Genomic DNA, 27,957 nt, shown 5'->3' with positions numbered 1-27,957 from the left:
TGATTCCCCGCCTCTTTACCATGGTCCCTTCTTTGATTCACCAATAGAATCATCGTGTTCTGTAAGTGGCAGTCAGTTACACCAATAGTTGAGCATCCCTTTCCAGGTTTCTGACCATTAGGCGGTCGTCTTTGCTTTGCCTGCCGTCAGCCAATAGCATCCGCGTGGCTTTTTCCTACCGCCAATCCGAATGCTCAGAAGACAACGCAGTATCGCGAGCAACCATTGGTTCTGGCTTGTCAGCCAGTGTGCTACAGCGTTTGAAGTAACGTGGGTGACGAGCTTGGAGCTGCCAAGATGGTGAGAGGGGTTGTGGCGAAAGAGACAGGGAGAAGGGGGACGGGGACGGAGAAGGGGGAGGGGAGGGGAAGGGGGAAGGCACAAGGAGGTTAGGAAGGAAGGGGAAAGGGGCACGGGAAGGGGAGGGGAGAAGGGACACGGGGAAGGGGGAAGGCACACGGGGAAGGGGGAGGGAGGGGGAAGGCACACGGGGAAGGGGGAGGGAGGGGGGAAGGGGGAGGGAGGGGGGAAGGGACACGGGGAAGGGGAGGGGGGAAGGGGGGGAGGGGGAAGGGACACGGGGGGGAGGGGGAGGGGGGAAGGGACACGGGGAAGGGGAGGGGGGAAGGGGGAGGGAGGGGGGAAGGGACACGGGAAAGGGGGAGGGAGGGGGGAAGGGACACGGGGAAGGGGGAGGGAGGGGGGAAGGGACACGGGAAAGGGGGAGGGAGGGGGGAAGGGACACGGGGAAGGGGAGGGAGGGGGGAAGGGACACGGGGAAGGGGGAGGGAGGGGGGGAAGGGACACGGGGAAGGGGGGGAAGGGGGAGGCAGGGGGGAGGGGGGAGGGGGAAGGGGAAGGGGGAGGCAGGGGGGAGGGGGGAGGGGGAAGGGGAAGGGGGAGGGAGGGGGGGAAGGGACACGGGGAAGGGGGAGGCAGGGGGAAGGGACACGGGGAAGGGGGAGGGACACGGGGAAGGGGGAGGGAGGGGGGAAGGGGGGGAAGGGGGAGGGAGGGGGGGAGGGAGGGGGGGGAGGGGGAGGGGGAGGGAGGGGGGAAGGGGAGGGAGGGGGAAGGGGGAGGGAGGGGGAAGGGGGAGGGAGGGGGGAGGGAGGGGGGAGGGGGAGGGAGGGGGGAGGGGGGGAAGGGGGAGGGAGGGGGGAGGGGGGAAGGGGGAGGGGGGAGGGGGGGGGAGGGGGAGGGAGGGGGGACACGGCGAAGGGGGGAGGGAGGGGGAAGGGGGTGGAGGGAGGGGGAAGGGACACGGGGAAGGGGGTGGAGGGAGGGGGAAGGGGGTGGAGGGAGGGGGAAGGGGAGGAGGGAGGGGGAAGGGGGTGGAGGGAGGGGGAAGGGGGTGGAGGGAGGGGGAAGGGGAGGAGGGAGGGGGAAGGGGAGGAGGGGGGGAAGGGGAGGAGGGAGGGGGAAGGGGAGGAGGGAGGGGGAAGGGGAGGAGGGAGGGGGAAGGGACGAGGGGAGGGGAAGGGGGGAGGGACGATGGGAGGGGGAGGGACGAGGGGAGGGGGAGGGGGGAGGGACGCGGGGGGGAAGGGACACGGGGAAGGGAAGGGAGGGGGGAAGGGACACGGGGAAGGGAAGGGGAGGGAGGGGGGAATGGGGGGAGGGAGGGGGAGGGGGGAAGGGGGAGGGAGGGGGAAGGGTCATGGGAAAGGGGGGAAGGGTCACGGGGAAGGGGGAGGGGGAAAGGGACACGGGGAGGGGGAAGGGACACGGGAAGGGGGAGGGGGAAGGGACACGGGGAAGGGGGAGGGAGGGGGAAGGGACACGGGGAAGGGGAGGGAGGGGGGAAGGGACACGGGGAAGGGGAGGGAGGGGGGAAGGGACACGGGGAAGGGGAGGGAGGGGGGAAGGGACACGGGGAAGGGGGAGGGAGGGGGGAAGGGACACGGGGAAGGGGGAGGGAGGGGGAAGGGACACGGGGAAGAGGGAGGGAGGGGGAAGAGGGAGGGAGGGGGAAGGGGGTGGAGGGAGGGGGAAGGGGAGGAGGGAGGGGAAAGGATGAGGAGGGAGGGGGAGGGGAGGAGGGAGGGGGGAAGGGACGCGGGGAGGGGGGAAGGGACACGGGGAAGGGGGAGGGGGAAGGGAGACGGGGAAGGGGAGGGAGGGGGGAAGGGACACGGGGAAGGGGGAGGGAGGGGGAAAGGGACACGGGGAAGGGGAGGGAGGGGGAAAAGGGACACGGGGGAGGGAGGTGGGAAAGGGACCCAGGGAAGGGGGAGGGAGGGGGAAAGGAGAAAGAGAAACGGACAGCTGTGCATCTGAGCAGGAAATTTTTATACAACCTGGAAACTGCACGGCACTTTAAGCATTTTTATTCGTGATATGCATTCTATAAGTATTTAGAATGGAAATCGAAAAGTCACATACATTTGAATTTATTTATTAGTTAAAGGTATATTGAAAATTTTTGCCGAGGCAGAAATTACTAATACAAAGGAACATAATTTTAAGGTCTTTGGCCGAATGAAGGGGAGGGGCAGTAATTTAAGAGTTAAGTTCTTTATGCAGAGATTGGTGGGTTTGTGTGGAATGGTAGAAACAGATATATTAGGGACATTTAGAAAGCTCTAGACGATAGGAAAAATGGAGGACTCCATGTGAGGGAAGGGTTTGAGTGATCTTAGAATACGTTGAAAGATCGACACAACATTGTGGGCCAAATGCCCTGTATCGTGCTCTATTGTTTTATGTTCTCTGTTCTTTTGCTCAAGTTTGGCCAGGGAGGAATACATACTAAATCATCTCAAACTCCTAATGAGATGTAGCTGTTGTCATGCCTCCTTTATAGCTGCATCGATGTGTTGGGTCCAGGTTAGGTCCCCAGAGATTTTGAGATCCAGGAGCTTGAGATTGCCTGAAACTGTTTTTTTTTAAAATTGACTTTGAGCTTTGTTCTGTGTTATCCCTGCCCCTGTTCAGCTGCGTCGACAGGCCCGGATGCGGAGGGAGTACCTGTACCGGAAGGCGCAGGAGGACAAGCTGCGCCGAATAGAGGAGAAAAAGCGGAAACTGCAAAGCGCCCTGGACGGTGAGTCTCTGCCTGGTGGGTCTGCTCCTGCCTTCACGGGGTCTCTCTGCTCACTGAGCAGCCTGGAGGTGGGGCTGATGGACTTCAATTGGGTAGACAGCATCAGCAGATCACGGGGTCTGGTGGCCGAGCATCTGTCACAGGACGCGCATAAGATTATTACTGTTACGTATCCGAAGCTCAGGACCAACGACAGGGTAACAGGATTCCATACTTCTACTGATTCATGTTCGTGACTGTACACGCTGCGTAACTTACAGTGTGGGAGTGCCAAATCGGGGCCAGTAGGATGAAGAGCATGCACACTCGAAAGCCCACACCCAAAAGGGAGAGCCTGCCACGTGGAGGAGATCCAGTTGGTTCACCACGCAATCAATCATCCACATGCACATTCACCAGATTCTCGCAGTCGATCATGATGCGGTATAATTATTTGCACAGTTTCTAGTCTTTTTCACGTCGGTTGTTTATCACTTTGTTTTTATTTTCAATGATACTATTGTATTTCTTTGTTCTATTGTGAATGCCTGCAAGAAAACGAATCTCGGGGCAGTGTGTGGTGACGTGGATTTATTATTAAACTACTTTGGAGCTCCGATTGGGGTCGTTATGCAGTCATCCAGCTCAGAACCGGGACCTTCTCTGCCATACCATGTGGCCACCAGGGGCAGAATTAGGCCATTCAGCCCATCGAGTGTGCTGTGCCATGGCTGATCTGTTTTCTCTCTCAACTCCATTTTCCTCCCTTCTCCCCATAATCTTTAACGCCCTAACTAATGAAGGACCTTCCAACCTCTGCTTTAAATGTGGACTATGGTTTTTGCCAGCATTTGGCCCATACCCCTCTAAACCAGGGGTTCCCCAACCCTTTCTGTGCCGTGGAGCCTTCCCGTTAACGGAGTTGGGCCCCAGTTTGGGAACCTCTGCTCTATAACTTTTTCCTATCCCTGTAGCTGTCCAAGTGTCTTTTAAATGTAATTCATGTCCTCACCTGCTCTGCTTTCTTACTCGTTCAATGTTCCCACCATCCGCTTTGTGAAGAAGTTAACCCCCGGTCCCCTTTAAGTCTACCACTGCCCTGGTAAAGCAGCCAGCGTAATCAAAGGCCCCTCCCAATTCAGATTTTTTCTCTTATTCCCACCTCCCATCAGGCAGAAGATACAAAGCACCAGACTCGAGGACAGCTTCTATCCCACTGTTACCAGACTTCAGAGCGGACATCCTGTATGATAAACATGAAATCTCAGTCTACTTTGTCATGGCCCTTTGTTCTGCCTGCACTGCATTTCCTCTCGCGGTGGCCACAGGGTATATTTTTTATTTTGGTAATAAATGTACCTTGAACTTTCTTTTCCTGGTGACGATGTTCCATTTTCCCCTTCCTCTCTGTTGCAGAGAACAAGCTGATCCCCACTGAACTGCGGCGGGAAGCGTTGGAGCTGCAGAAGGCATTGGAGTACGACGACGAAGGAGGCGAGGGTGAGGGCGGCTTCCTTTCCCGTTAGGGGTGATGAGGCGTGGGATTTGGTGGGGGAGGGGCTGCTGCAGCGGGGGTAGAGAGACTGCGCGGTCTGATGTGGGGGGAGGAGAGAAATGGTAGCAACTGTGCGGCAGTACTTCCTTTCAGCTCGAGCAGGTGATGCTGCCGGTGAAACAACTTTACTTGTCAGCACCATCAAGTAGCCCCCCTGCCACACGGCTCCATCAAAACCCGCCTTCAGTCCCGACCCCAGCACTATTTGTCACAGTCACAGAAAAGCGCAATGCAGAAACAGGCCCTTTGGCCCTTCTAATCTGTGCTGAAACATTTAAACTGCCTACTCCCATCGACCTGCTCCCAGACCATCCCTGTGCCTATATTAAAGTTGAATTCGAGCTCGCATTCACCACTTGTGTTGGTAGCTCGCTTACACTCTCACGGCCCTCCGAGTGAAGTTTCCCCTCGTGTTCCCCTTTAACTTTTCACCTTTCACCTTTCACCCTTAACTCATGACCCCTAGTTGCAGTCCTACCCAGCCTCAGTGGAAGGAGCCTGACTGCATTTACCCTATCTATACTTCTCATAATTTTGTATACCTCTATCAAATCTCCCCTCAATCTTCTATAGCTAAAGGAATAAAAGTCCTAGCCTATTCACTCTTTCCATATTACTCAGGTGAACATAGAATAGTACAGCACAGTACAGGCTCTTCGGCCCACAATGTTATGCCGACCCTCAAACCCTGCCTCCCATATAAGCCCCCACCTTAAATTCCATCGTATACCTGTCTAGTAGTCTCTTAAACTTCACTAGTGTATCTGCCTCCACCACTGACTCAGGCAGTGCATTCCGTGCACCAACCACTCTCTGAGTAAAAAACCTTCCTCTAATATCCCCCTTGAACTTCCCACCCCTTACCTTAAAGCCATGTCCTCTTGTATTGAGCAGTGGTGCCCTGGGGAAGAGGCGCTGGCTATCCACTCTATCTATTCCTCTTATTATCTTGTACACCTCTATCATGTCTCCTCTCATCCTCCTTCTCTCCAAAGAGTAAAGCCGTAGCTCCCTTAATCTCTGATCATAATGCATACTTTCTAAACCAGGCAGCATCCTGGTAAATCTCCTCTGTACCCTTTCCAGTGCTTCCACATCCTTCCTATAGTGAGGTGACCAGAACTGGACACAATACTCCAAGTGTGGCCTAACCAGAGTTTTATAGAGCTGCATCATTACATCGCGACTCTTAAACTCTATCCCTCGACTTATGAAAGCTAACACCCCATAAGACTACCCTATCCACCTGTGAGGCAACTTTCAGGGATCTGTGGACATGTACCCTGAGATCCCGCTGCTCCCCCACACTACCAAGTATCCTGCCATTTACTTTGTACTCTACCTTGGAGTTTGTCCTTCCAAAGTGTACCACCTCACACTTCTCTGGGTTGAACTCCATCTGCCACTTCTCAGCCCACTTCTGCATCCTATCAATGTCTCTCTGCAATCTTTGACAATCCTCTACACTATCTACAACACCACCAACCTTTGTGTCGTCTGCAAACTTGCCAACCCACCCTTCTACCCCCACATCCAGGTCGTTAATAAGAATCATGAAAAGTAGAGGTCCCAGAACAGATCCTTGTGGGACACCACTAGTTACAATCCTCCAATCTGAATGTACTCCCTCCACCACCACCCTCTGCCTTCTTCAGGCAAGCCAATTCTGAATCCACCTGGCCAAACTTCCCTGGATCCCATGCCTTCTAACTTTCTGAATAAGCCTACCGTGTGGAACCTTGTCAAATGCCTTACTAAAATCCATATAGATCACATCCACTGCACTACCCTCATCTATATGCCTGGTCACCTCCTCAAAGAACACTATCAGGCTTGTTAGACATGATCTGCCCTTCACAAAGCCATGCTGACCGTCCCTGATCAGACCATGGTTCTCTAAATGCCCATAGATCCTATCTCTAAGAATCTTTTCCAACAGCTTTCCCACCACAGACGTAAGACTCACTGGTCTATAATTACCCGGACTATCCCTACTACCTTTTTTGAACAAGGGAACAACATTCGCCTCCCTCCAATCCTCCGGTACCATTCCCATGGACAATGAGGACATAAAGATCCTCAGCCCCTTCTTAAGCTCCTTTCTTGTTTCCCTATATTCCTCAATAGACCCATCTGATCCTTGCTTCCTAAACCTCATGTATGCTGCCTTCTTCCACCTGACTAGATTTTCCACCTCACTTGTCACCCATGGTTCCTTCACCCTACCATTCTTTATCTTCCTCACCGGGACAAATTTATCCCTTACATCCTGCAAGAGATCTCTAAACATCAACCACATGTCCATAGTACATTTCCCTGCAAAAACATCATCCCAATTCACACCCGCACGTTCTAGCCTTATAGCCTCATAATTTGCCTTTCCCCAATTAAAAATTTTCCTGTCCTCTTTGATTCTATCCTTTTCCATGATAATGCTAAAGGCCAGGGAGTGGTGGTCACTGTCCCCCAGATGCTCACCCACTGAGAGATCTGTGACCTGAGTCGGTTCATTACCTAGTACTAGATCTAGTATGGCATTCACCCTGGTCAGCCTGTCCACAAACTGTGACAGGAATCCATCCTGGACACACTTAACAAATTCTGCCCCATCTAAACCCTTGGAATTAATCAGGTGCCAATCAATATTAGGGAAGTTAAAGTCACCCATGATAACAACCCTGTTATTTTTGCACCTTTCCAAAATCTGCCTCCCAATCTGTATCTCTGCTGCTACCAGGGGGCCTATAGAATTCCCCCAGTAGAGTAACTGCTCCCTCCTGTTCCTGACTTCCACCCATACTGACTCAAAAGAGGATCCTGCTACATTACCCACCCTTTCTGTAGCTGTAATAGTACCCCTGACCAGTAATGCCACCCCCTCTCCCCTTTTTCCGCCCTCTCTATCCCTTTTAAAGCACTGAAATCCAGGAATACTGGGAATCCATTCCTGCCCTGGTGCCAGCCAAGTCTCTGTAATGGCCACTACATCATAATTCCATGTATGTATCCAAGCTCTCAGTTCACCACCTTTGTTCCTGATGCTTCTTGCATTGAGGTACACACATTTCAGCCCTTCTACCTTACTGTCTTTACACTGTTTATCCTGCTTCTCTTTCCTCAAAGCCTCTCTGTATGTTAGATCTGGCTTTACTCCATGCACTTCTTTCAATGCTCTATCGCTCTGGGTCCCATCCCCCTCGCAAATTAGTTTAAACCCTCCCGAACCATGCTCGCAAACCTACCTGCAAGGATATTGCTCCCCCTCGAGTTCAGGTGCAACCTATCCAATCCGTACAGGTCCCACCTTCCCCAGAAGAGATCCCAATGATCTAAAAATCTAAAACCCTGCTCCCTGTACCAACTCCTCAGCCATGCATTCAACTGCCATCTCCTCCAATTCTTACCATCTCTGTCACGTAGCACTGGCAGCAATCCCAAGAACGCCACCCTTGAGGTCCTGTTCTTCAGCCTTCTGCCTAATTCCCGAAACTCACACTTCAGGACCTCATCCCTCTTCCTGCCTATGTCGTCGATCCCAACATGTACCACGACTTCTGGTTGCTTTCCCTCTCGTACCAGGATGTCGTGCACCCGGTCAGAGACATCCTGGACCCTGGCACCTGGGAGGCAACAAACCATGCGGGTGTCCTTTTCACATCCGCAAAATCTCCTGTCTGCTCCCCTGACTATAGAGTCTCCAATGGGTGACCCGGCAACATCCTTGTAAGTTTTCTCTGTACTCTTTCAACCTGACTTACATCTTTCCTGTAGGTAGGTAACCAAAACTGGACACAATACTCCAAGTTTGGCCTCACCAACGTCTTGGACAACTTCAACATCTCTGGCACTGAATACTTGGTGTAGAGTTTGCACATCCTACCTTTGACCACTTGGCCTCCACGGCCATCTGTATCAAATAATTTCACAGATTCACCACCCTCTTACTAAAGAGATTCCTCGTCCCCGTTCTAAAGAAATATCTTTCTATTCAAAGCCTATGCCCTGTGGACCTAGACTCCCCCGATATAGGAAACTTCCTCTATGCAATCACTGTATCTCGTCCTTTCAATATTCAATAGGTTTCAGTGAGCTTCCCCAGTTCTTGTAAACTCCAGCGATTACAGGCCCTGAGCCATCAAACATTCCACGTATGTTAACCTTTTATTCCTGGGATCATTCTCCTCTGGACTTTCTCCAATGCCCGCACATCCTCTCTTAGATGAGAGGCCTGAAGCTGTTCACGTGCAGTCTGACCAATGGCTTATAAAGCCTCAGCATTTCCTGTCTGTTTATCATTGTGAGTGTCCTGTCTCAACCACTTCCTCTGGCAGCTCCATAAACCCACCACCCTCTGTGTGGAAGTACCTGCCCCCCAGGTTCCTAGCGAACCCCTCCGCTCAAACCTGTGCCCTCTCGTTTTAGATGCTCCTACCCTGCGGGAAAAGACTGTCACTATCCACTTTATCTACGACCCTCATGGCTTTATAAACCTCTACAAGGTCACCCCTCAACCACCTTCACTCTAGGGAAAACAGTCCCAGTCTGTCCAGCCTCTCCTCATATATCAAGATATCGAGCCCTCCGGTCCCCAGAAGATCCTGGTGAATCTTCCTCCCCCCCCCCCCCCGGGCCAGTGTAATGACATCCTTTGTATAGCTGGTGGACTGTAACTCATAAAGTGCTGGAGAAACACAGCCGGCTGGGCGGCATCAATGGAAAAGAGTAAATAGTCGATGTTTCGGGCCGACCACCTTCATCGGGACTGGGAAAGAGTTGAGGCCAGAGTAAGAAGGTGGGAGTAGGGGATAAAGATGTACAAGGTGACAGGTGAAACCGGGAGGGGCAGCAGGCTGAAGTAAAGAGTTGAGAAGTCGATTGGTGAAAGAGATAAAGGGCTGGAGAGGGGGGAGGAGCACCAGAGGGAGGTGATGGGAGATGAGATGAGAGAGGGAAATGGGGAATAGTGGGGGGGGGGTCACCAATTACTGGACTGGAAGTGGTGTCCGTGCGTCTCTAGAGGCCAGGCCAGCTCTCCATCACCGACCTCCGTCCCTTTGCAGGAGTAAGCAGTCAGGTGGACGACGAGTACAGGTGGGCCGGAGTGGAGGACCCGAAAGTCATGATCACCACCTCCCGGGACCCCAGTGCCAAGCTCAAGCAGTTTGCCAAGGTGAGAGAGAGCGCTGATGTCAGATCGCTGTTGTGCAGTGGCGCAGTGGGTAAACCTCACGGTGCCAGAGACCCGGGTTCAACTGCGACCCCGGCCACTGTCTGTCTCTGTGTGGGTTTCTCTCCCAGCATCCTAACGACCGGTGGGGTCGGTAGTTAATCGGCCCCTGTAAATGGCCAAATTGCCCCTGGTGTGAAATGATAGAATCCGTGGTGTGTTCAGGATCTTCCAGCGACCCGGGTTCAATTCCCACCACTGCCTGTAAGGAGTTCGTACGTTCTCCCCATGGCCACGTGGGTTTCCTCTGCGTGCTCTGGTTTCCTCCCACAGTCGAAAGGTTGGTAGGTTAATTGGTCATTGTAAATTGTCCTATGATTAGGCTAGGGTTAAATCGGAGGGTTGCTGGGCAGAGTGGCTGGAAGGGTATGAATTAAGTGAAAAATAAAATGGATTTTGTTCATTGTCACTGATGTACACATTGTGTCGACCTATACACCTGCTCATTAATGCGAGTATTTGTTTATTGAGATACAACGCAGAATAAGCCCTTCCGTCCATTCGAGTTGCACTACCCGGCAATCCTCTGATTTAATCCAAGTTTAATCACAGGGCTAATTACAACCCTTAACTTACCAACCATTATATCTTTGGACTGTGGGAGGAAACGGGAGCACCCGGAGGAAACCCACGCAGTCATGGGGAGAACTCCTTCCCAGTGGTGAGATTTGAATCCAGTTCGCTGGTACTGTAAAGCATTGTGCTAACCATTACACTACATCCATCCTATGTCTGATCAGTTAGCCAAGTGGCAGTAACTCAACACTTAAAAAACTTGGTGAAGAGGTTCAGTTTGTTGTTCCGAATGGGGGAAGGAATGTGATCTAAGTGACTTTGACTGTGGAATGATTGTTGGTGCCACATGGAGTAGTTTGTGTATCTCAGAAACTGCTGATCTCCTGGGATTTTCACACACAACAGTCTGTTGAGTTTACAGTGAAAAGTGCCAGAAATATTTTTTTTAAATCAGCGGCAGTTCTGTGGGTGAAAACACCTTGTCAGAAGAGAATGGCCAGACTGGTTCAAGCTGACTGGAAGGCAACACTGACTCGAATAACCACGTGTTACAACAGTGGTGTGCAGAAGAGCATCTCCGAGCACACAACACGTCAAACATTGAAGTGGATGGGTCACAGCAGCAGAAAACCACAAACATACTCTCAGTGGCCAATTTGTTCAGTACAGGAGGTAGCTGATATAGTGGCCACTGAGATCTTAAATCTCCTCTGCCCTCTCTCCAGCTTGGGGAGAAGCCCCACAGTTTCCCGGAGGTGATTATATTTTATTCTCCCCAGCTTTGATCCCTGAACTTCTCACCCCCATGTACGTTTGTTTCAGGAGCTGAAGCTGATCTTCCCCGGCAGCCAGCGGATGAACCGAGGGAAGCACGACATCGAGGCCCTGGTGACGGCGTGCAAGGCCAACGCGGTGACCGACCTGATTGTCGTGCATGAGCACCGCGGCGTCCCAGGTCAGATCACGGATGTGGTGGAGGGGGTGGTTCTGGGGGAGCGCAGAAGGCGCCAGAGTGTCCCAGTTTAGGTGACAGGTTACGTGGGGTGCGGTGGAAGCTGTGTTCTGTAGGAGGGGCAGAGCAGACGGACATCTGGCAGTGTCATATCCCAGGTTCACTGATGGAGAAGTGGTCACAGATGGCAAAGACTATTAGAGGATATAGGAACAGAATTAGACCATTTGGTCCTTGGAGTCTGCTCCACCATTTCTTCAGGGCTGATCTATTTTTCCTCTCAGCCCCAATCTCCTATTCTCCCTACCCTTTCATGCTCTGACTAATCAAAAATCTATCAGCCTCTGCCTTAAATATACTCAATGACTTGGCCTCCACAGCCTCCTGTGGCCACAGATTCATCTCTCTCCGGCTGAAGAAATTCTTCCTCATCTCCATTCTAAATGGACGGCCCTCTGTTCTGTGGCTGTGTCCTCTGGTCTTGACTCCCTCACCATCGGAAATATCCTCTCCACATCTACTCTGTAGAGGCCTTTGGACGTTCAATAGGTTGCAATGAGATTCCCCTTCATTCTTCTGAATTCCAGTGAGTACAGACCCAGGCTATCAAATGCTCCTTTGTTCCCCAGAATCGTTCTTTGAGCCTCCTCTCAGCGCTCTTCAATGTCAGCCCATCCTTTCCTAGATAAGGGCGAGCATTGGAATCGGCCTCACTCTCTGGACTGGGCTGCGGCCGGCCAGGTTGCAACATAACCTGAAGGAAATACGAAGCGAGAAGCTGCAGGTTTAGAGTGACGGGAGAGATTTAAGCTTCACGCAGAGTGTTGGGTGTGAGGAATGAGCTGACAGAGGAAGGGTGGAGGTGACTACAATTACAGCGTTAAAAATTTAGTTGCAAATGTGGGTGGAGAATGGCAGAAAGGTAAAGATTAGCTTTATTTGTCCAATGCACATCGATACATACAGTGAAATACGCCGTTTGCGTCAATGACGAACACAGTCCAAGCAAGGATGTTCTTCCATTGCCTTCCTGTGCAGAAGTGGTGAAACAGTCGATTCAAAGAGAGAGTGAGCTTTGTACAGGTCGGGGAGAAAAGTTTTATAAAGGAGCGTTTTGCGGGGTCCAGTGCATTAGCGGCAGACCAATCGATTCGTAGAGAGTGAGCTTTGCACAGGTCTGGGAGAAAAGTTTTTAAAAGGAGCGTGTTGCGGGTATCAGCGCATTAGAATAGTGAGTACGACTGCGATGCCAGTTTTCTGTGCTGGGTGTCAGATGTGGGATGTCCGGGAGACCTCCAGTCTCCTTGATGGCCGCATCTGCGCCAGGTGCATTGAGCTACAGCTCCTTAGAGACGTTCGGCTTGTTGGGGAGAGTGAGCAGGTGATAGACAGGAGCTACCGGCAGGTAATCACCCCGGGGCCACAGGAGACAGAAAGTGGGTGACCCATCAGCAGAGGGGAGGGCGGGCGTCAGGTGGTGGCAAGCACCCCTGTGGCTGCCCCCTTTACAGTAAGTACTCCATTTTGAGTACTGTTTTGGGGGCGAGTGGTGGGAACCTACCTGTTGGAAGCAGCAGAGGCCGTGCCTCTGGCACTGAGTCTGGGCTCAGAAGGGTAGGAAATGGAAGAGGATGGCAGGGAACTCTAGTTAGGGGGACAGATAGGCACGAAAAAGAAACAAGGATGGTAGTTTGCTTCCCACGTTCCAGGGTTCGTGATGTTTCTGAAGGCATCCACGATATCCTGAAATGGGAGGGCGAGCAGCTGGAGATCGTAGTACATATTGGTACCTACGACATGGATAGAAAAATGGTGGAGGCCCTTCCTGAAAGCAGAGTACAGGGTGTTGGGAAGGAAACTGAGAAACAGGACCTCAAAGGTAGTAATCTCGGGATTACTGCCTGTGCCACGTGACAGTGAGTATCGGAATAGAATGAGGTGGAGGAGAAATGCGTGGCTGAAGGATTGGAGCAGGGGACAGGGATTCAGATTTTTTGGATCATTGGGACCTCTTCCGGGGTAGGTGTGACCTGTACAAAAAGGACGGGTTACACTTGAATCCAAGTGGGACCAGTGTCCTGGTGGAGAGGTTTCCTAATGCTATTAGAGAGAGTTTAAACTAGATTTGCAGGGGGTGGAACTACTGGGTGCTTTTTTTTATATATAGACTAACCCCCGCCCCCTGTTGTAACAGGGATATCGAGGAGTAGATAGGGAGGCAGATTGTGGAACAGTACAATAACATTAGGGTTGTTGTTATGGGAGATTTTAACTTTCCCAATATTGATGGACATCTCCTTAGCAAAAGAGGTTTAGATGGGGTGGAGTTTGTTAGCTGTGTTCAGGAAGGTTTCCTGACGCAATATGTAGATAAGCCAACTAGAGGAGAGGCTGTACTTGATCTGGTTTTGGAAAATGAACCTGGTCAGGTGTCAGATCTCTCGGTGGGAGAGCATTTTGGAGGTAGTGACCACAACTCTTATCTCCTTCACCATAGCACTGGAGAGGGATAGGAGCAGACAATTTAGGAAAACATTTAATTGGGGTAGGGGGAAATATGATACTATAAAGGCTGATTAATACTTGTGCGTACCAGCTTACGCCGTAGTCTACGCAAGTGCGCTATGCCGTTGTGAGCATTTATACTTGTGTGTTGGTGCGTCTGCGTCACTCTGCAATTCACGCACGCACACACCTGCCCGTGCAAGGCTTCATGGTCATGGTAGTCTTTCTCGAGGTAAACAAGTTTAAAGTGAGCGTCTTTTTTCGTAAAAGCGAAATGTGTCCTCCATAATTTCGGGGGTCTGTAAAGCTTTATGGAAAGCATTGCAGCCAGAGTTCCTTCCCTGCCCTTCAGTCGCCCAATGGGAAGCTGTTGCAGCGTAGGAGGATCTGTGACGCTACCAAGCGGACCAATCACAGTTGTTGCAGTCTGCGTTGCCACGACGCGTAGTTACATTTTGGGAGCGGTGCGCGTCAGGCTATGGTGTAGGGGTCGGCGTAGGCTCTGCGTAGGGTTCGCGGCTACGCCGTACCTACGGTGTTGATATGACGCACAACTATAAATCAGCCTTTAGGCCGGAACCTGGGAGCTGATGTCCTCGGAAATGCACAGCAGAAATGTGGCAAATATTAAGGGAACATTTGCACGGAGTTCTGCGTAGGTATGTTCCATTGAGGCAGGGAAAGGATGGTAGGGTTAAAGAACCATGGTGTACAAAGGATGTAGAAAATCTAGTTAAGAAAAAAAAAGTTTACAAAAGGTTCAAGAAACTAGGCACTGTCAGAGTTCTAGAAAATTCCAAAGTTGCTAGGAAGGAGCTTGAATGGGGCCATGAGAAGGCCTTGGTGGGCAGGATTAAGGAAAACCCCAAGGCATTCTACAAGTATGTGAAGAGCAAGAGGATGAGAGGGGTGAGAATAAGACCAGTCAGGAGTGAGAGTGGAAACGTGCATGGAGTCGGAGGAGGTAGCGGAGGTACTTAATGAATACTTCGCTTCAGTGTTCACAAGGGGAAAAGACCTTGACAACTGTGACTTACAGCAGACTGAAACACCCGAGCATACAGACATTAAGGAAGAGGATGTGCTGGAGCTTTTGAAAAGCATTAAGTTAGATAAGTCAACAGGAGCAGATGAGGCTACTGTGGGAAGCGAGGGAGGAGATCACTGAGCCTTTTGGGATTATCTTTTGTGTCGTCAATAGGGAGGGGAGAAGTGCCAGAGGATTGGAGGGTTGCAAATGTTGTTCCCTTGTTCAAGAAAGGGAGTCGAGATAGCCCAGGAAAGTATAGACCAGTGATTCTGACTTCAGTGGTGGTCAAGTTGTTGTTGAAGATCCTGAGAGGCAGGATTTGTGAGTATTTTGAGAGACGTAATCTGATTAGGGATAGTCAGCATGGCTTTGTCAAGGGCAGATCGTGCCTTATGAGCCTGATTGAGTTCATAGAGGATGTAACAGAACACATTGATGAAGGTAGAGCAGTGGATGTAGTGTATATGGATTTCAGTAAGACAATTGATAAGATTCAAAAAGACCTTGCCTTGTGGGTCAAGAATTGGCTTGCCCACAGAAGGCAAAGGGTGGTAGTAGATTTTTCGTATTCTTCATGGAGGTCGGTAACCAGTGGTGTTCCACAAGGATCTGTTCTGGGACCCCTCCTCGTTGTGATTTTTATAAATGACCTGGATGAGGAAGTAGAAGTGTGAGTTAGTAAATTTGCTGATGACACAAAGGTTGGGGGTGTTGTGGATAGTGTGGAGGGTTGTCAGAGGTTATAGCAGGATATCGATAGGATGCAGAACTGGGCTGAGAAGTGGCAGATGGACTTCAACCCAGATAAGTGTGAAGTGGTTCATTTTGGTAGGTCAAATATGAAGACGGGATATACTATTAATGGTAAGACTCTTGGCAGTGTGGAGGATCGGCGAGATCTTGGGGTTCGTGTCCATTGGACACTCAGAGCTGCTACACAGGTTGACAGTGTTTTTAAGACGGCATATGGAGTGTTGACATTCATCAACCATGCAACTGAGTTCAAGAGCAGAGAGGTAATGTTACAGCTATATAAGATCCTGGTCAGACCCCACTTGGAGCACTGTGTTCTGTTCTGGTCACCTCACTACAGGAAGGATGTGGATACTATTTTAAAAAAGTGCAGAGGAGATTTACAAGGATGTTGCCTGGATTGGAGGGCGTAACTTATGAGAATAGGTTGAGTGAACTCGGCCTTTTCTCCTTGGAGTGACAGAGGGTGAGAGGTGACCTGATAGAGGTGTGTGAGATCAGGGACATTGATTATGTGGATAGTCAGAGGCTTTTCCCCGGGCTGAAACGGCTAACACGAGGGGGCATAGTTTTAAGGTGTTTCGAAATGGGTACCGAAGGGATGTCAGAGGTAAGTTTTTCACACAGAGTCATGGGTGTGTGGAATGCACTGCCAGCAGCGGTGGTGGAAGCGGATACAATAGGGTCTTTTGAGAGCCTCTTCTGATAGGTTACATTGTGGGCCAAATGGTCTGTAATATACTGTAGATTTCTATGTTCCAAGTCTTGGGGATACCTATGTAGCTAGGCTGTGTAAAACTTTTGCACGGGACTGTATTTGTCAACGTGGAGCAGAGAGCAAGTTTGTAAATCTGGCGGGACAAGGGATGAGCGAAATACATGTTAGTAGGGAAGTGGTGTTAGGTAAATTGAAGGGATTGAAGGCAGATAAATCCCCAGGGCCAGATGGTCTACATCCCAGAGTGCTTAAGGAAGTGGCCCAAGAAATAGTGGATGCATTAGTGATTTTTCAAAACTCGTTAGATTCTGGACTAGTTCCTGAGGATTGGAGGGTGGCTAATGTAACCCCACTTTTTAAAAAAGGAGGGAGAGAGAAACCGGGGAATTATAGACCGGTTAGCCTAACGTCGGTGGTGGGGAAACTGCTGGAGTCAGTTATCAAAGATGTGATAACAGCACATTTGGAAAGCGGTGAAATCATTGGACAAAGTCAGCATGAATTTGTGAAAGGAAAATCATGTCTGACGAATCTCATAGAATTTTTTGAGGATGTAACTAGTAGAGTGGATAGGGGAGAACCAGTGGATGTGGTATATTTGGATTTTCAAAAGACTTTTGACAAGGTCCCACACAGGAGATTAGTGTGCAAACTTAAAGCACGTGGTATTGGGGGTAAGGTATTGATGTGGATAGAGAATTGGTTAGCAGACAGGAAGCAAAGAGTGGGAATAAACGGGACCTTTTCAGAATGGCAGGCGGTGACTAGTGGGGTACCGCAAGGCTCAGTGCTGGGACCCCAGTTGTTTACAATATATATTAATGATTTGGATGAGGGAATTAAATACAGCATCTCCAAGTTTGCGGATGACACGAAGCTGGGTGGCAGTGTTAGCTGTGAGGAGGATGCAGAGTGACTTGGATAGGTTGGGTGAGTGGGCAAATTCATGGCAGATGCAATTTAATGTGGATAAATGTGAAGTTATCCACTTTGGTGGCAAAAATAGGAAAACAGATTATTATCTGAATGGTGGCTGATTAGGAAAAGGGGAGGTGCAACGAGACCTGGGTGTCATTATACACCAGTCATTGAAAGTGGGCATGCAGGTACAGCAGGCGGTGAAAAAGGCAAATGGTATGCTGGCATTCATAGCAAGAAGATTCAAGTACAGGAGCAGGGAGGTACTACTGCAGTTGTACAAGGCCTTGGTGAGACCACACCTGGAGTATCGTGTGCAGTTTTGGTCCTCTAATCTGAGGAAAGACATCCTTGCCATAGAGGGAGTACAAAGAAGGTTCACCAGATTGATTCCTGGGATGGCAGGACTTTCATATGAAGAAAGACTGGATGAACTGGGCTTGTACTCGTTGGAATTTAGAAGATTGAGGGGGGATCTGATTGAAACGTATAAAATCCTAAAGGGATTGGACAGGCTAGATGCAGGAAGATTGTTCCCGATGTTGGGGAAGTCCAGAATGAGAGGTCACAGTTTGAGGATAGAGGGGAAGCCTTTTAGGACCGAGATTAGGAAAAACTTCTTCACACAGAGAGTGGTGAATCTGTGGAATTCTCTGCCACAGGAAACAGTTGAGGCCAGTTCATTGGCTATATTTAAGAGGGAGTTAGATATGGCCCTTGTGGCTACGGGGATCAGGGGGTATGGAGGGAAGGCTGGGCGGGGTTCTGAGTTGGATGATCAGCCATGATCATAATAAATGGCAGTGCAGGCTCGAAGGGCTGAATGGCCTACTCCTGCACCTATTTTCTATGTTTCTATGTTGGGAATGGCGAAGGTGGAGAGGTGGACAGATGGCAGAGAAGGAGTGCTCACATATGTCATGAATTTTTTTTTTTGGCAGCAATAGTACCTTGCAATACATTAAATTACTATAGTACTGTGCAAAAGTCCTGGGCACCCTAGCTATAGATGTGTGCCTAAGACTTTTGCACAGAACTGTATAAGGATGTTTATACACATATTTTTAAGGATGTTTCCAGGACGAGGACCTGCGTTAGAGGGAAAGGTTGAATAGTTTGGGATTTTATTTCCCGAAGCGAAGGAGAATGAGGGAAGATTTGACAGAGGTATACAAAATTGAGGGTTTTGGATAGGGTAAATGCAAGCAGGCTTTTTCCTCTGAGGTTGGGTGGGACTAGAGCGAGAGGTCATGGGTTAAGGGTGATAGGTGAAATGTTTAAGGGGAACCTGAGGAGGAACTTCTTCACTCAGAGGGTGGTGTGAGAGTGGAATGAGCTGCAAGCAGAACCAGTGGATGAGGGTCGATTTCAACATTTAAGGTAAATTTGGGTGGGTACATCGACAGGAGAGGTATGAAGGGCTCGGGTCCGGGTGCAGGTTGATGGGAGAAGGCAGAGAAGTGGATCTAGCTAGGCAAAAGGACCTGTTTCTGTGCTGTTGTGCTCTGTGTCTCTGTGCATCATGGAACCGATCCCTCTCGTTGCAGATGGCCTGGTGGTCTGCCACCTGCCCTTCGGCCCGACAGCGTACTTCGCTCTCTCCAACGTGGTGATGCGGCACGACATCCCCCGCCTCGGCACCATGTCGGAGGCCCACCCCCACCTCATCTTCCACAACCTGACGTCCAGGCTCGGACAGAGGGTGAGTGCTGCACAAAAGCCCCTCTCTCCCTCGCTCGCGCCTTTCCTTCCCCCCCCCCAACGTAGTCACGGCGACCCGCGCGTCCTCGTGAGCACCGGTTGGCATTGATTCATTATTGTCACATGTAGTGAAATTACGTTGCGGATCAGCGCAACGTTATTACGGCTCGTGGCGTCGCAGTTCGGCATTCAGTCCTGGCGTCCTCAGTAAGGAGTCTCGGTGTTCCCCCCTACGGTTTTCCCCGGGTGCTCCGGTTTCCTCCCACATTCCAAATACATACCGGGTTGGCCTAATCCAGGCTGCATCTCTAAGCAAGTACAGTGTCTTACATACTGTTCATACAGATCAAGACATTACACACTATATTGAAATCAGAATCAGGTTTATTATCACTGATGTATATCACAGAATGTGTTGTTTTGTGGCGGCAGTGCTCTGAGGCCTCTGTTGGTCAGGGTCGACCGTAGATGTTGCGTCACCCTGGACTAATCTGCCTCTGACTTTTGCACAGTCAGAACAGAATTGGGCTATCCAGCCCATCGAGTCTGCTCTGCAATGGATGGTTGATTATCTCCCTCAACCCCATTTTCCTGCCTTTTTCCCCCATTACCCTAAATGCCCTGACTAATCAGGAATCTATCAACCTCCACTTTAAAAATATCCAATGACTGCTACTTTTGTCCCTTATTTGGGAATGAGAAAGTTGGCAACCCTAACTGTAAAAGACATGTTGAGGGGAGTTTAACCCTACTTGAACACACACCACCCCCCCCCCCCGCCCCCGTCGGCAAGAATATTGTCAATATTAAACCGGTCCGCGGTGCAGAAAGGGTTGGGGACCCCTTGCTTAAAGTGCTTCCACTGCAGAGGCTGCCAACTAGTTATTAAACCTCAGCATGGCATCCTTGTCCAGGAGATGTCACTGTGTGCAGAGATGTTGGGTGCTGAATTCCACTGCCTTCTTGTGCCGCAGGTATCCAGCATTCTGAAGTATTTATTCCCGGTCCCTAAAGACGACAGCAAGAGAGTGATCACGTTTGCGAACCAAGACGACTACATCTCCTTCAGGTCGGTACTGAACCCAGGCCCTTCAGCCCGACATCCAATGTGTGCAGTTTTGGTCACGTACCTGCAAGAGAGATGTAAATAGTTTTGAAAGAGTACAGAGAAAATTTACAAGGATGTTGCCGGGTCTGGAGGACCTGAGTTATGTGGGAAGATTGAATAGGTTAGGACTTTATTCCTTGGAATGTAGAAGATTGAGAGGAAATTTGATAGAGGTACGCAAAATTCTGAGGGGTAAATGCAAACAGTTTTTTTCCACTGAGGTTGGATGAGACTACAACCGAAGGACATGGGTTAAGGGTGAAAGACAAAAAGATTAAAGGGAACATGGGGAGAAACCTCTTCGCTCAGGATTGTGAGAGTGTGGGATGAGCTGCCAGCACAAGTGGTGCATGCAGGCTCCATTTCAACGATTAGGAGAAATTTGGATAGGGACATGGATGGGAGGGCTATGGTCCCAGTTCAGGTCAATGGGAGTAGGCATTTTTAATGGTTCAGTCACGACTAAATGGGCTGAAGGCCTGTTTCTGTGCTGTGCTTTTCTATGACTCTGTGACCTTCAATTCCCTGTCTGTATTGGTGATTCTGCTGTGTTGCTTCGGGCTCTTGCTGTGCTGCTGTATTGATAACCCTGCAGACCTGCTGGTGTTCCTTTCGCTGCCGCTGCTGGCGATAAAGGGGCTAGGATAGAGGACGCAATGGTGGGCCAAATGGCTGCCTGCTGATCCGCGAAGAGGGATGTGGAAGCGTGCCTGTCCGCAGAGCTCATTATCCTCCAGCATCCACAATCTCTCCTGTCACTCTGGCTTTGGTGGCGGTGCAGAGGAGATCATCCCAAGAGAAGAGACTGGGTCGCCGGGGACTATAGACCATGAGACATAGAAGCAGAATTCGGCAGTTTGGTCCAACAAGCCTGCTCCGCCATTCCATAATAGTTGATTTAACCCCCAGCCTCCTGCCTTCTCACCATAACCATAGAACCATAGAAACTACAGCACAGAAACAGGCCTTTTAGCCCTTCTTGGCTGTGCTGATCCATTTTCTGCCTCTTCCCACTGACCTGCACACGGACCATTTCCCTCCATACACCTCCCACCTATGTATCTGTCCAACTTATTCTTAAATGTTAAAAAATAACCCGCATGTACCACCTCGTCTGGCAGCTCATTTCATACTCCCACCACTCTCTGTGTGAAGAAGCCCCCCCAATGTTCCCTTTAAACTTTTCCTCCCTCACCCTTAACCCATGTCCTCTTGTTTTTTTCTCCCCTTGTCTCAGTGGAAAAAGCCTGCTTGCATTCACTCTATCTATACCCATCATAATTTTATATACCTCTATCAAATCTCCCCTCATTCTTCTACGCTCCAGGGAATAAAGTCCTAACCTATTCAACCTTTCTCTGTAACTGAGTTTCTCAAGTCCAGGCAACATCCTTGTAAACCTTCTCTGCACTCTTTCAACCTTATAAATATCCTTCCTGTAATTTGGTGACCAAAACTGAACACAATACTCCAGATTCGGCCTCACCAATGCCTTATACAACCTCATCATAACATTCCAGCTCTTATACTCAATACTTTGATTAATAAAGGCCAATGTACCAAAAGCTCTCTTTACAACCCTATCTACCTGTGATGCTACTTTTAGGGAATTTTGTATCTGTATTCCCAGATCCCTCTGTTCTACTGCACTCCTCAGTGCCTTACCATTAACCCTGTATGTTCTACCTTGGTTTGTCCTTCCAACATGCAATACCTCACACTTGTCTGTATTAAACTCCATCTACCATTTTTCAGCCCAATTTTTTCCAGCTGGTCCAAGTCCCTCTGCAGGCTCTGAAAACCTTCCTCACTGTCTACTACACCTCCAATCTTTGTATCATCAGCAAATTTGCTGATCCAATTTACCACATTATCATCCAGATCATTGACATAGATGACAAATAACAATGGACCCAGCACTGATCCCTGTGGCACACCACCAGTCACAGGCCTCCACTCGGAGAAGCAATTCTCTACTACCACTCTTTGGCTTCTTCCGTTGAGCCAATGTCTAATCCAATTTACCACCTCTCCATGTATACCTAGCGACTGAAGTTTCCTAACTAACCTCCCATGCGGGACCTTATCAAAGGCCTTACTGAAGTCCATGTAGACAATATCCACTGCCTTCCCTTCATCCACTTTCCTGGTAACCTCCTCGAAAAACTCCAACAGATTGGTCAAACATGACCTACCACGCACAAAGCCATGTTGACTCTCCCTAATAAGTTCCTGTCTATCCAAATGCTTGTAGATTCTGTCTCTTGGTACTCCCTCCAATAACTTACCTACTACCAACGTCAAATTTACTGGCCTATAATTTCCTGGATTACTTTTCGATCCTTTTTTAAACAATGGAACAACATGAGCCACTCTCCAATCCTCCGGCACCTCACCTGTAGACAGCGACATTTTAAATATTTCTGCCAGGGCCCCTGCAATTTCAACACTAGTCTCCTTCAAGGTCCGAGGGAACACCCTGTCAGGTCCCGGGGATTTATCCACTTTAATTTTCCTCAAGACAGCAAGGACTTCCTCCTTTTCGATCTGTACAGTTTCCATGATCTCACTACTTGTTTCCCTTAATTCCATAGACTTCATGCCAGTTTCCTTAGTAAATACAGACGCAAAAAACCTATTTAAGATCTCCCCCATTTCCTTTGGTTCCGCACATAGCCGACCACTCTGATCTTCAAGAGGACCAATTTTATCCCTTACAATCCTTTTGCTCTTAATATACCTGTAAAAGCTCTTTGGATTATCCTTCACTTTGACTGCTAAGGCAACCTCATGTCCTCTTTTAGCCCTCCTGATTTCTTTCTGAAGTATTTTCTTGCACTTCTTATACTCCTCAAGCACCTTATTTACTCCCTGCTTCCCATACATGTCATACAATTCCCTTACTAATCAAGAACCTGTTAACCTCCGCTTTATAATATATTCAATAACCGAGCTTCCACAGATTCAGCACCCTCTGGCTAAAGAAATTCCTCCTCATCTCTTTTCTGAAGTGAAGTCCCGAGGCTGTGCCCTACGGTCCGAGACGCCCCCACTATAGGATACATTCTCTACACATGCACTCGCTCCTCACTGGAATTCAGAAGAATGAGAGAGCATTTTGCGGGAGCATAAAAATTTATGAAAAGAGTAAATGAGATAGAGGCAGGCAAGTTATTTCCACTGGTGGGTGAGACTAGAACTATGGCACACAGCCACAAGATTCATGGGAGTAGATTTAGGGCAGAGATGAGGAGGAATTCTCTGCCCAGGGAAGAAGCTGCCACATTACAAACACTTGGAGTTCTCTTTATTAAGTACCTGATGAAGAGTTTATGTTCATGGCCTTCTGCGGCTGTAGCCCATCCACTTCAAGGTTCGACATGTTGTGCATTCAGAGATGCTCTTCTGCACACCACTGTTTTAACACGTGGTTATTTGAGTTACTGTCGCCTTCTTGTCAGCTTGAACCAGTCTGGCCATTCTCCTCTGACATCTCTCATTAACAAGATGTTTTCACCCACAGAACTGCTGCTCACCAGATGTTTTTTGTTTTCCGCACCATTTTCTGTAAACTCTAGAGACTGTTGTGCGTGAAAATCCCAGGAGATCCGCAGTTTTTAAGATACTCAAATCACCCCTTATGGCACCAACCATCATTCCACGGTCAACATCACTTAGATCACATTCCCCAGTCCGATGTTTGGTCTGAGCAACAATTGAACCTCTTGACCATGTCTGCATGCTTTTATGTATTGAGTTGTAGCCATATGATTGGCTGATTAGATATTTGCTTTAGTGTACAGGTGTACCTAATAAAATAACCACTGAGTGTATATGGATAGTTACATAAAACACAAAAAAAGTTTGGTACATTAAACTCAAAGAAAAATACTAATTCTGTAACTCAATCCAACAATCACAAGATGGATTGTGAGGTCAAGAGTCCATCTCATCATACCTGGGACCGTTGAATGGTCTTGCAGAGTAGAAGTTTTTTTTTGAGCCTGATGGTATGTGCTTTCAGGCTTTTGTATCTCCTGTCCAGTGGACGAGGGTGACAGGTAAATGCCCTGGTGGAAGGGGTCTACGATTACCAAGCCAGTGAGATGTGCAGACGTGGAGGGAGACGCAGGTTTCCCCAACTCTGCTATTTCTCGCTCGCTCTGGAATTAACCGCCAGTCTTGCTGCTTCCCAGGCACCACGTCTACAAAAAGGTGGATCACAAGAATGTGGAGCTGTCCGAAGTGGGGCCCAGGTTCGAAATGAAGCGTAAGTATCTCCTCCCCAGAGCCACAAAACACTTGACACTGGGGGTGGACGATGAGGGGGAATATGGAAATAATTCAGAAGGGGTGTAGCTCGGGCGGTCGATGGTTGGGTTGCATTGTTCTCCGATCTTGACAATTGACTTGTAGGAACATCATCAGTGCGCTGTTAAATGTAGTGTGTCCTCCGAATACTTGGCCTTTACGTGCTTTTCAATCAGCTGACCGGACATGATCTCTGGAATTTCGCCCGCATCGGCTCATAAATAGGATCGAGCTCTGCATGTTTGTTCACAGAATTCTTTGTGGAAAATCACGCTTCAGGATTCCCTTGAATCCCGCGTGTTCGCTCGCGCTGCGACTTCCACTGCTGCCCAGTCGAATTTGTGCCCCTCGATGACCACAGCGCACAGAGTTCGCCACACAGCCAATCAGCGACCAGATTTCCCCCCCACGTCACAATTGAGTTTCTAAAATGATTGAAAGTATGTAAAGGCCAAGCATTCAGAGGACGCACCACATTCAACAGCGCGCTGACGATGTCTCCTCGTATGGCGATGAAACATTGTTAAGTAAATTGCCAAGCTCAGAGAACTCAAGTCAACCAAGGTGGAATATCATAACGAGGTAGACTGTGAGGTCAAGAGTCCACCTTATTTGAGTTAACCATTTACTAGTCTTATAACAGCAGATTAGTGGCTGTCCTTGACCCTGGTATGAGCTTTCACGCATCTTCTGCCCTCTGGGAGAATGGAGAAAAGAAAATATCTAGGGTGTGTGGGAATTTGATTCTGCTGGCTGTGTACTGGGGATTTGGGAGGACTGGCTGCTGTTCAGTGGTTTGAGAAGCAAAGTAGACTTGATTAGGATTTTGCAGTGTCTGAGGGCGGACCTGACTGGGTTTGAAAGGCCCTTGCTCGGTGTCCCGGGAAATGCCTGAAGTATTGCCACCTTTGGTGGGACTAATTAGAACCAGGCGAACCCTGTCACTCAGTTGCACCTCCTGCCCCCTCTGCAGCGTACCAGATCAAACTGGGGACCCTGGAGAACGAGCGAACCTCCGAGATGGAGTGGTGCTGGCACCCGTTCACGAACACGGCCAAGAAGAAGAGGTACCTGAGCGTTGAGTGAGGTGAGGCAGGCCAGGTGGAGCGGTCAGCACCTGTGGGGGAAGAGGCATGGCCGAGGCTCCCGCCTGCTGTGTTGGCCACCAGTGGACTTGACAGCCAAGGCTTCCTCCCAAAACGTTCTCCCTGACCGAGAGAGCTCTGCCAATGTCAGATAACCCAGGACCTGCACTGGTTGCTAAACCAGTTCCTTCTTATGACCTTATTCACCAGCTCAAGTTTCACCAGCTTGTGGTTTCCACTGTGATGTTCGAGTGGACTCCCAAGATTTCGACTTGGCAATGACGAAGAAACATTTTAACTCAGCGACGAAGTAGAACTAACGGTGAATTTCAAGAGGGTGGGTGGACATGGAGCAAGGATTCCGGACTCTGCCGCCAATTCCTACCCCCCCACCACCCTCAGTATAAACTGGTGAATGCTCACCCTCCTTCCCTTCCTGAGGTCAGCCATCTGCTCTTCAGTCTTACTGGTGTTGGTACTGTGGGTGCACCACTCACCAGGTGACCTGTCTCGCTCCTGTACGCTAACCTGTCACGACCGGTGATTGGTCCAATAACAGTGGTGTCATCGGCGAATTTGTAGATGGCACTGGAGCTGTATTTACCAGGCAGGGGTTCCCAGCCTGGGCTCTGCAGACCCTTTGCTTAACGGTATTGGTCCATGGCATAAAAGCTGTTGGGAACCCCTGGTTTAGCCCTACAGTCATGTGTGTGCGTGTGTACGCACAAACCGGAGGGAGCAGACTGGCGAAGACCAGTGATATTGACTGTTCCTCTCCCCGCTGCCAGTGCCCACCCTGCTGTCTGTATTCCTGTCTGCCTACTGACGTCAGCAAGCTCCCTCTGGGCATTCCTCCATGATCCACGGTATCACCGATTTCCCCTGCTCCGTTCAAGCCGAACCACGCATTCAGGGCCCGCAAATTAGCCGCCTGTTGAACCATTTCTTCCCGTGGACTCAGCAAAAACAAGAGGCTGCGCCAACTACTTCAGAGATTCAAGGTACATTGATTATCGAAATATGTACGCGGTGTACAACCCTGAGGTTCACTGTCTCACAGGCTGCCACAAAACAAGAAAACCATGCAACCCATTCACAGAAAGACTTCAAACCCCCCAGCGTGGAAAATGAAAAGAGCAAATCGTGCAAATGGCAAGAAAAGCACAGAATATAAATCATCAAACCACAAATTCAGTGAAACAGTCCAGGCGTGTTAAGTCTCGGTTCAGTTCAATCTAGCACTGTGTTCTTGGTTGACAGTAGTCCACCCCAATCAACATCGCAACAGAGAAAGGAGTGGCCAGAAACCAGAAACGCGTCGTATCATGAGCTTATCACAAGCCGCATCAATCAAACCTTGCCCAAGACCCAACTGTTCACACTGATCTCCTTTTATTCCCTCACGTTCATCTCCCTACCCACACTGGGGTTGGAAGGCAATTACTCCACGCCCCACCCTGCCCGATGCATTAACTGGAGAGAATCAGATTCTTCGGGTAGATCAATAAAAACTTACTGCCAGGTCTAAGTGACTCCTCTTGGTCGCCATCATAAGGTTCGTCAAGATTCAGGATTGTTTATTGTCGTTGTACACCAGCAAGAGGGTGCAATGCCTTCGTTACAGTTCGGAGGGGGGGCGGTGGCTAAGACAATCTGATGTCTGATCAGTGTTTAAAACATCCTAATTCTTTTTTGTAAGCAATCTTAATAAAATAACCCCAATTGTTATCGGTGGCCGACTTTAATGTCTCTGCCTTGTTGGACGGGTGCCGACGACTGTCCGGCTGTTATATCGTGGGATTTGGGAGGGAACCAGATTTTGGGGAGGCGAGGCAAACGTCAGAAGTCAGGATCTTTCCCAGGTCACCACAACATGGAGGTATCGGTGCTACACACTGCACTTCTGCGCTGTCCTGGAGCGAAAGGGTTATCATATGAGCAGCGATTGAAGGCACTGGAGTTTAGAAGAATTGGGGTGGGGGGGAGTCTGCTTGAAACCTATCAAATGTTGAAAGGCCTTGATAGAGTGGTTGCTTCCTATGGTAGGGGAGTCTAGGACCAGAGGGCACAGCCTCAGAATAGAGGGATGTCCATTTGGAACAGAGATTAGGAATTTCTTTAGCCAGACGGTGGTGAATCTGGAATTCATTGCCACAGGCGGCTGTGGAGGCCTGGTCGCTGGGTGCATTTAAGGCCGAGATTGACCGGTTCTTTATTAATCAAGGCATCAAAGATTATAGAGAGAAGGCAGAAGAATGTGGTTAAGAGCTATTCCATCATGGCTGCTTTATTCCTGTCAACCCAATTCTTCTGTCTTCTACTTGTGATCGTTGACACACTTAGTATGAACTTCTGCTTTAAACGCACCGAATGACCTGGCCTTCTCAGCCATCTGTGGCAATGAATTCCATGATTCACCACCCTCTGGCTGAAAAAATTCTCCCTCGTCTCTGTTCTAAAGGGATGTCCTTCTGTTCTGAGGCTGTGCCCTCTGGTTCTGGACTTTCCTACTATAGGTAACATCCTTCTCATCCACTCTATCTAGGTGTTTCA

At 49.6% G+C, this 27,957-nt stretch overlaps 1 protein-coding gene across 2 annotated transcripts; it reads left to right on the top strand.

The window, feature by feature from the left end:
- Nucleotides 1–186: 186 nt before the first annotated feature.
- imp4 (IMP U3 small nucleolar ribonucleoprotein 4) lies at nt 187–27,348 on the top strand. 2 transcript variants are annotated; one of them, XM_063035146.1, is made up of 9 exons: nt 187–300; nt 2,938–3,046; nt 4,442–4,525; nt 9,641–9,750; nt 11,146–11,278; nt 18,747–18,901; nt 19,875–19,969; nt 24,205–24,278; nt 25,293–27,348. In XM_063035146.1, exons 1-9 carry the CDS (start codon nt 298–300, stop codon nt 25,403–25,405), a joined length of 876 nt encoding a protein of 291 aa, XP_062891216.1. In that variant the 5' UTR covers nt 187–297; the 3' UTR covers nt 25,406–27,348. The 2 variants fall into 2 exon arrangements, with proteins under 2 accessions (XP_062891216.1, XP_062891217.1); XM_063035147.1 differs by lacking the exon at nt 187–300 and adding an exon at nt 2,385–2,410.
- The last annotated feature ends 609 nt before the right edge of the window (nt 27,349–27,957 follow it).

Source organism: Mobula hypostoma, chromosome 28 (assembly GCF_963921235.1).
Source record: "Mobula hypostoma chromosome 28, sMobHyp1.1, whole genome shotgun sequence".
In the NCBI taxonomy this organism is placed as follows: domain Eukaryota; kingdom Metazoa; phylum Chordata; class Chondrichthyes; order Myliobatiformes; family Myliobatidae; genus Mobula; species Mobula hypostoma.
The sequence above is the reverse complement of the archived record's forward strand: the minus strand, read 5'-3'. Positions and strand labels throughout refer to the sequence as shown.

Coding starts and splice junctions, on each gene's coding strand:
- imp4 (XM_063035146.1), top strand. Junction 4,526..9,640: donor CGACGACGAAGGAGGCGAGG/GTGAGGGCGGCT, acceptor GTCCCTTTGCAG/GAGTAAGCAGTCAGGTGGAC. Junction 9,751..11,145: donor AGCTCAAGCAGTTTGCCAAG/GTGAGAGAGAGC, acceptor CGTTTGTTTCAG/GAGCTGAAGCTGATCTTCCC.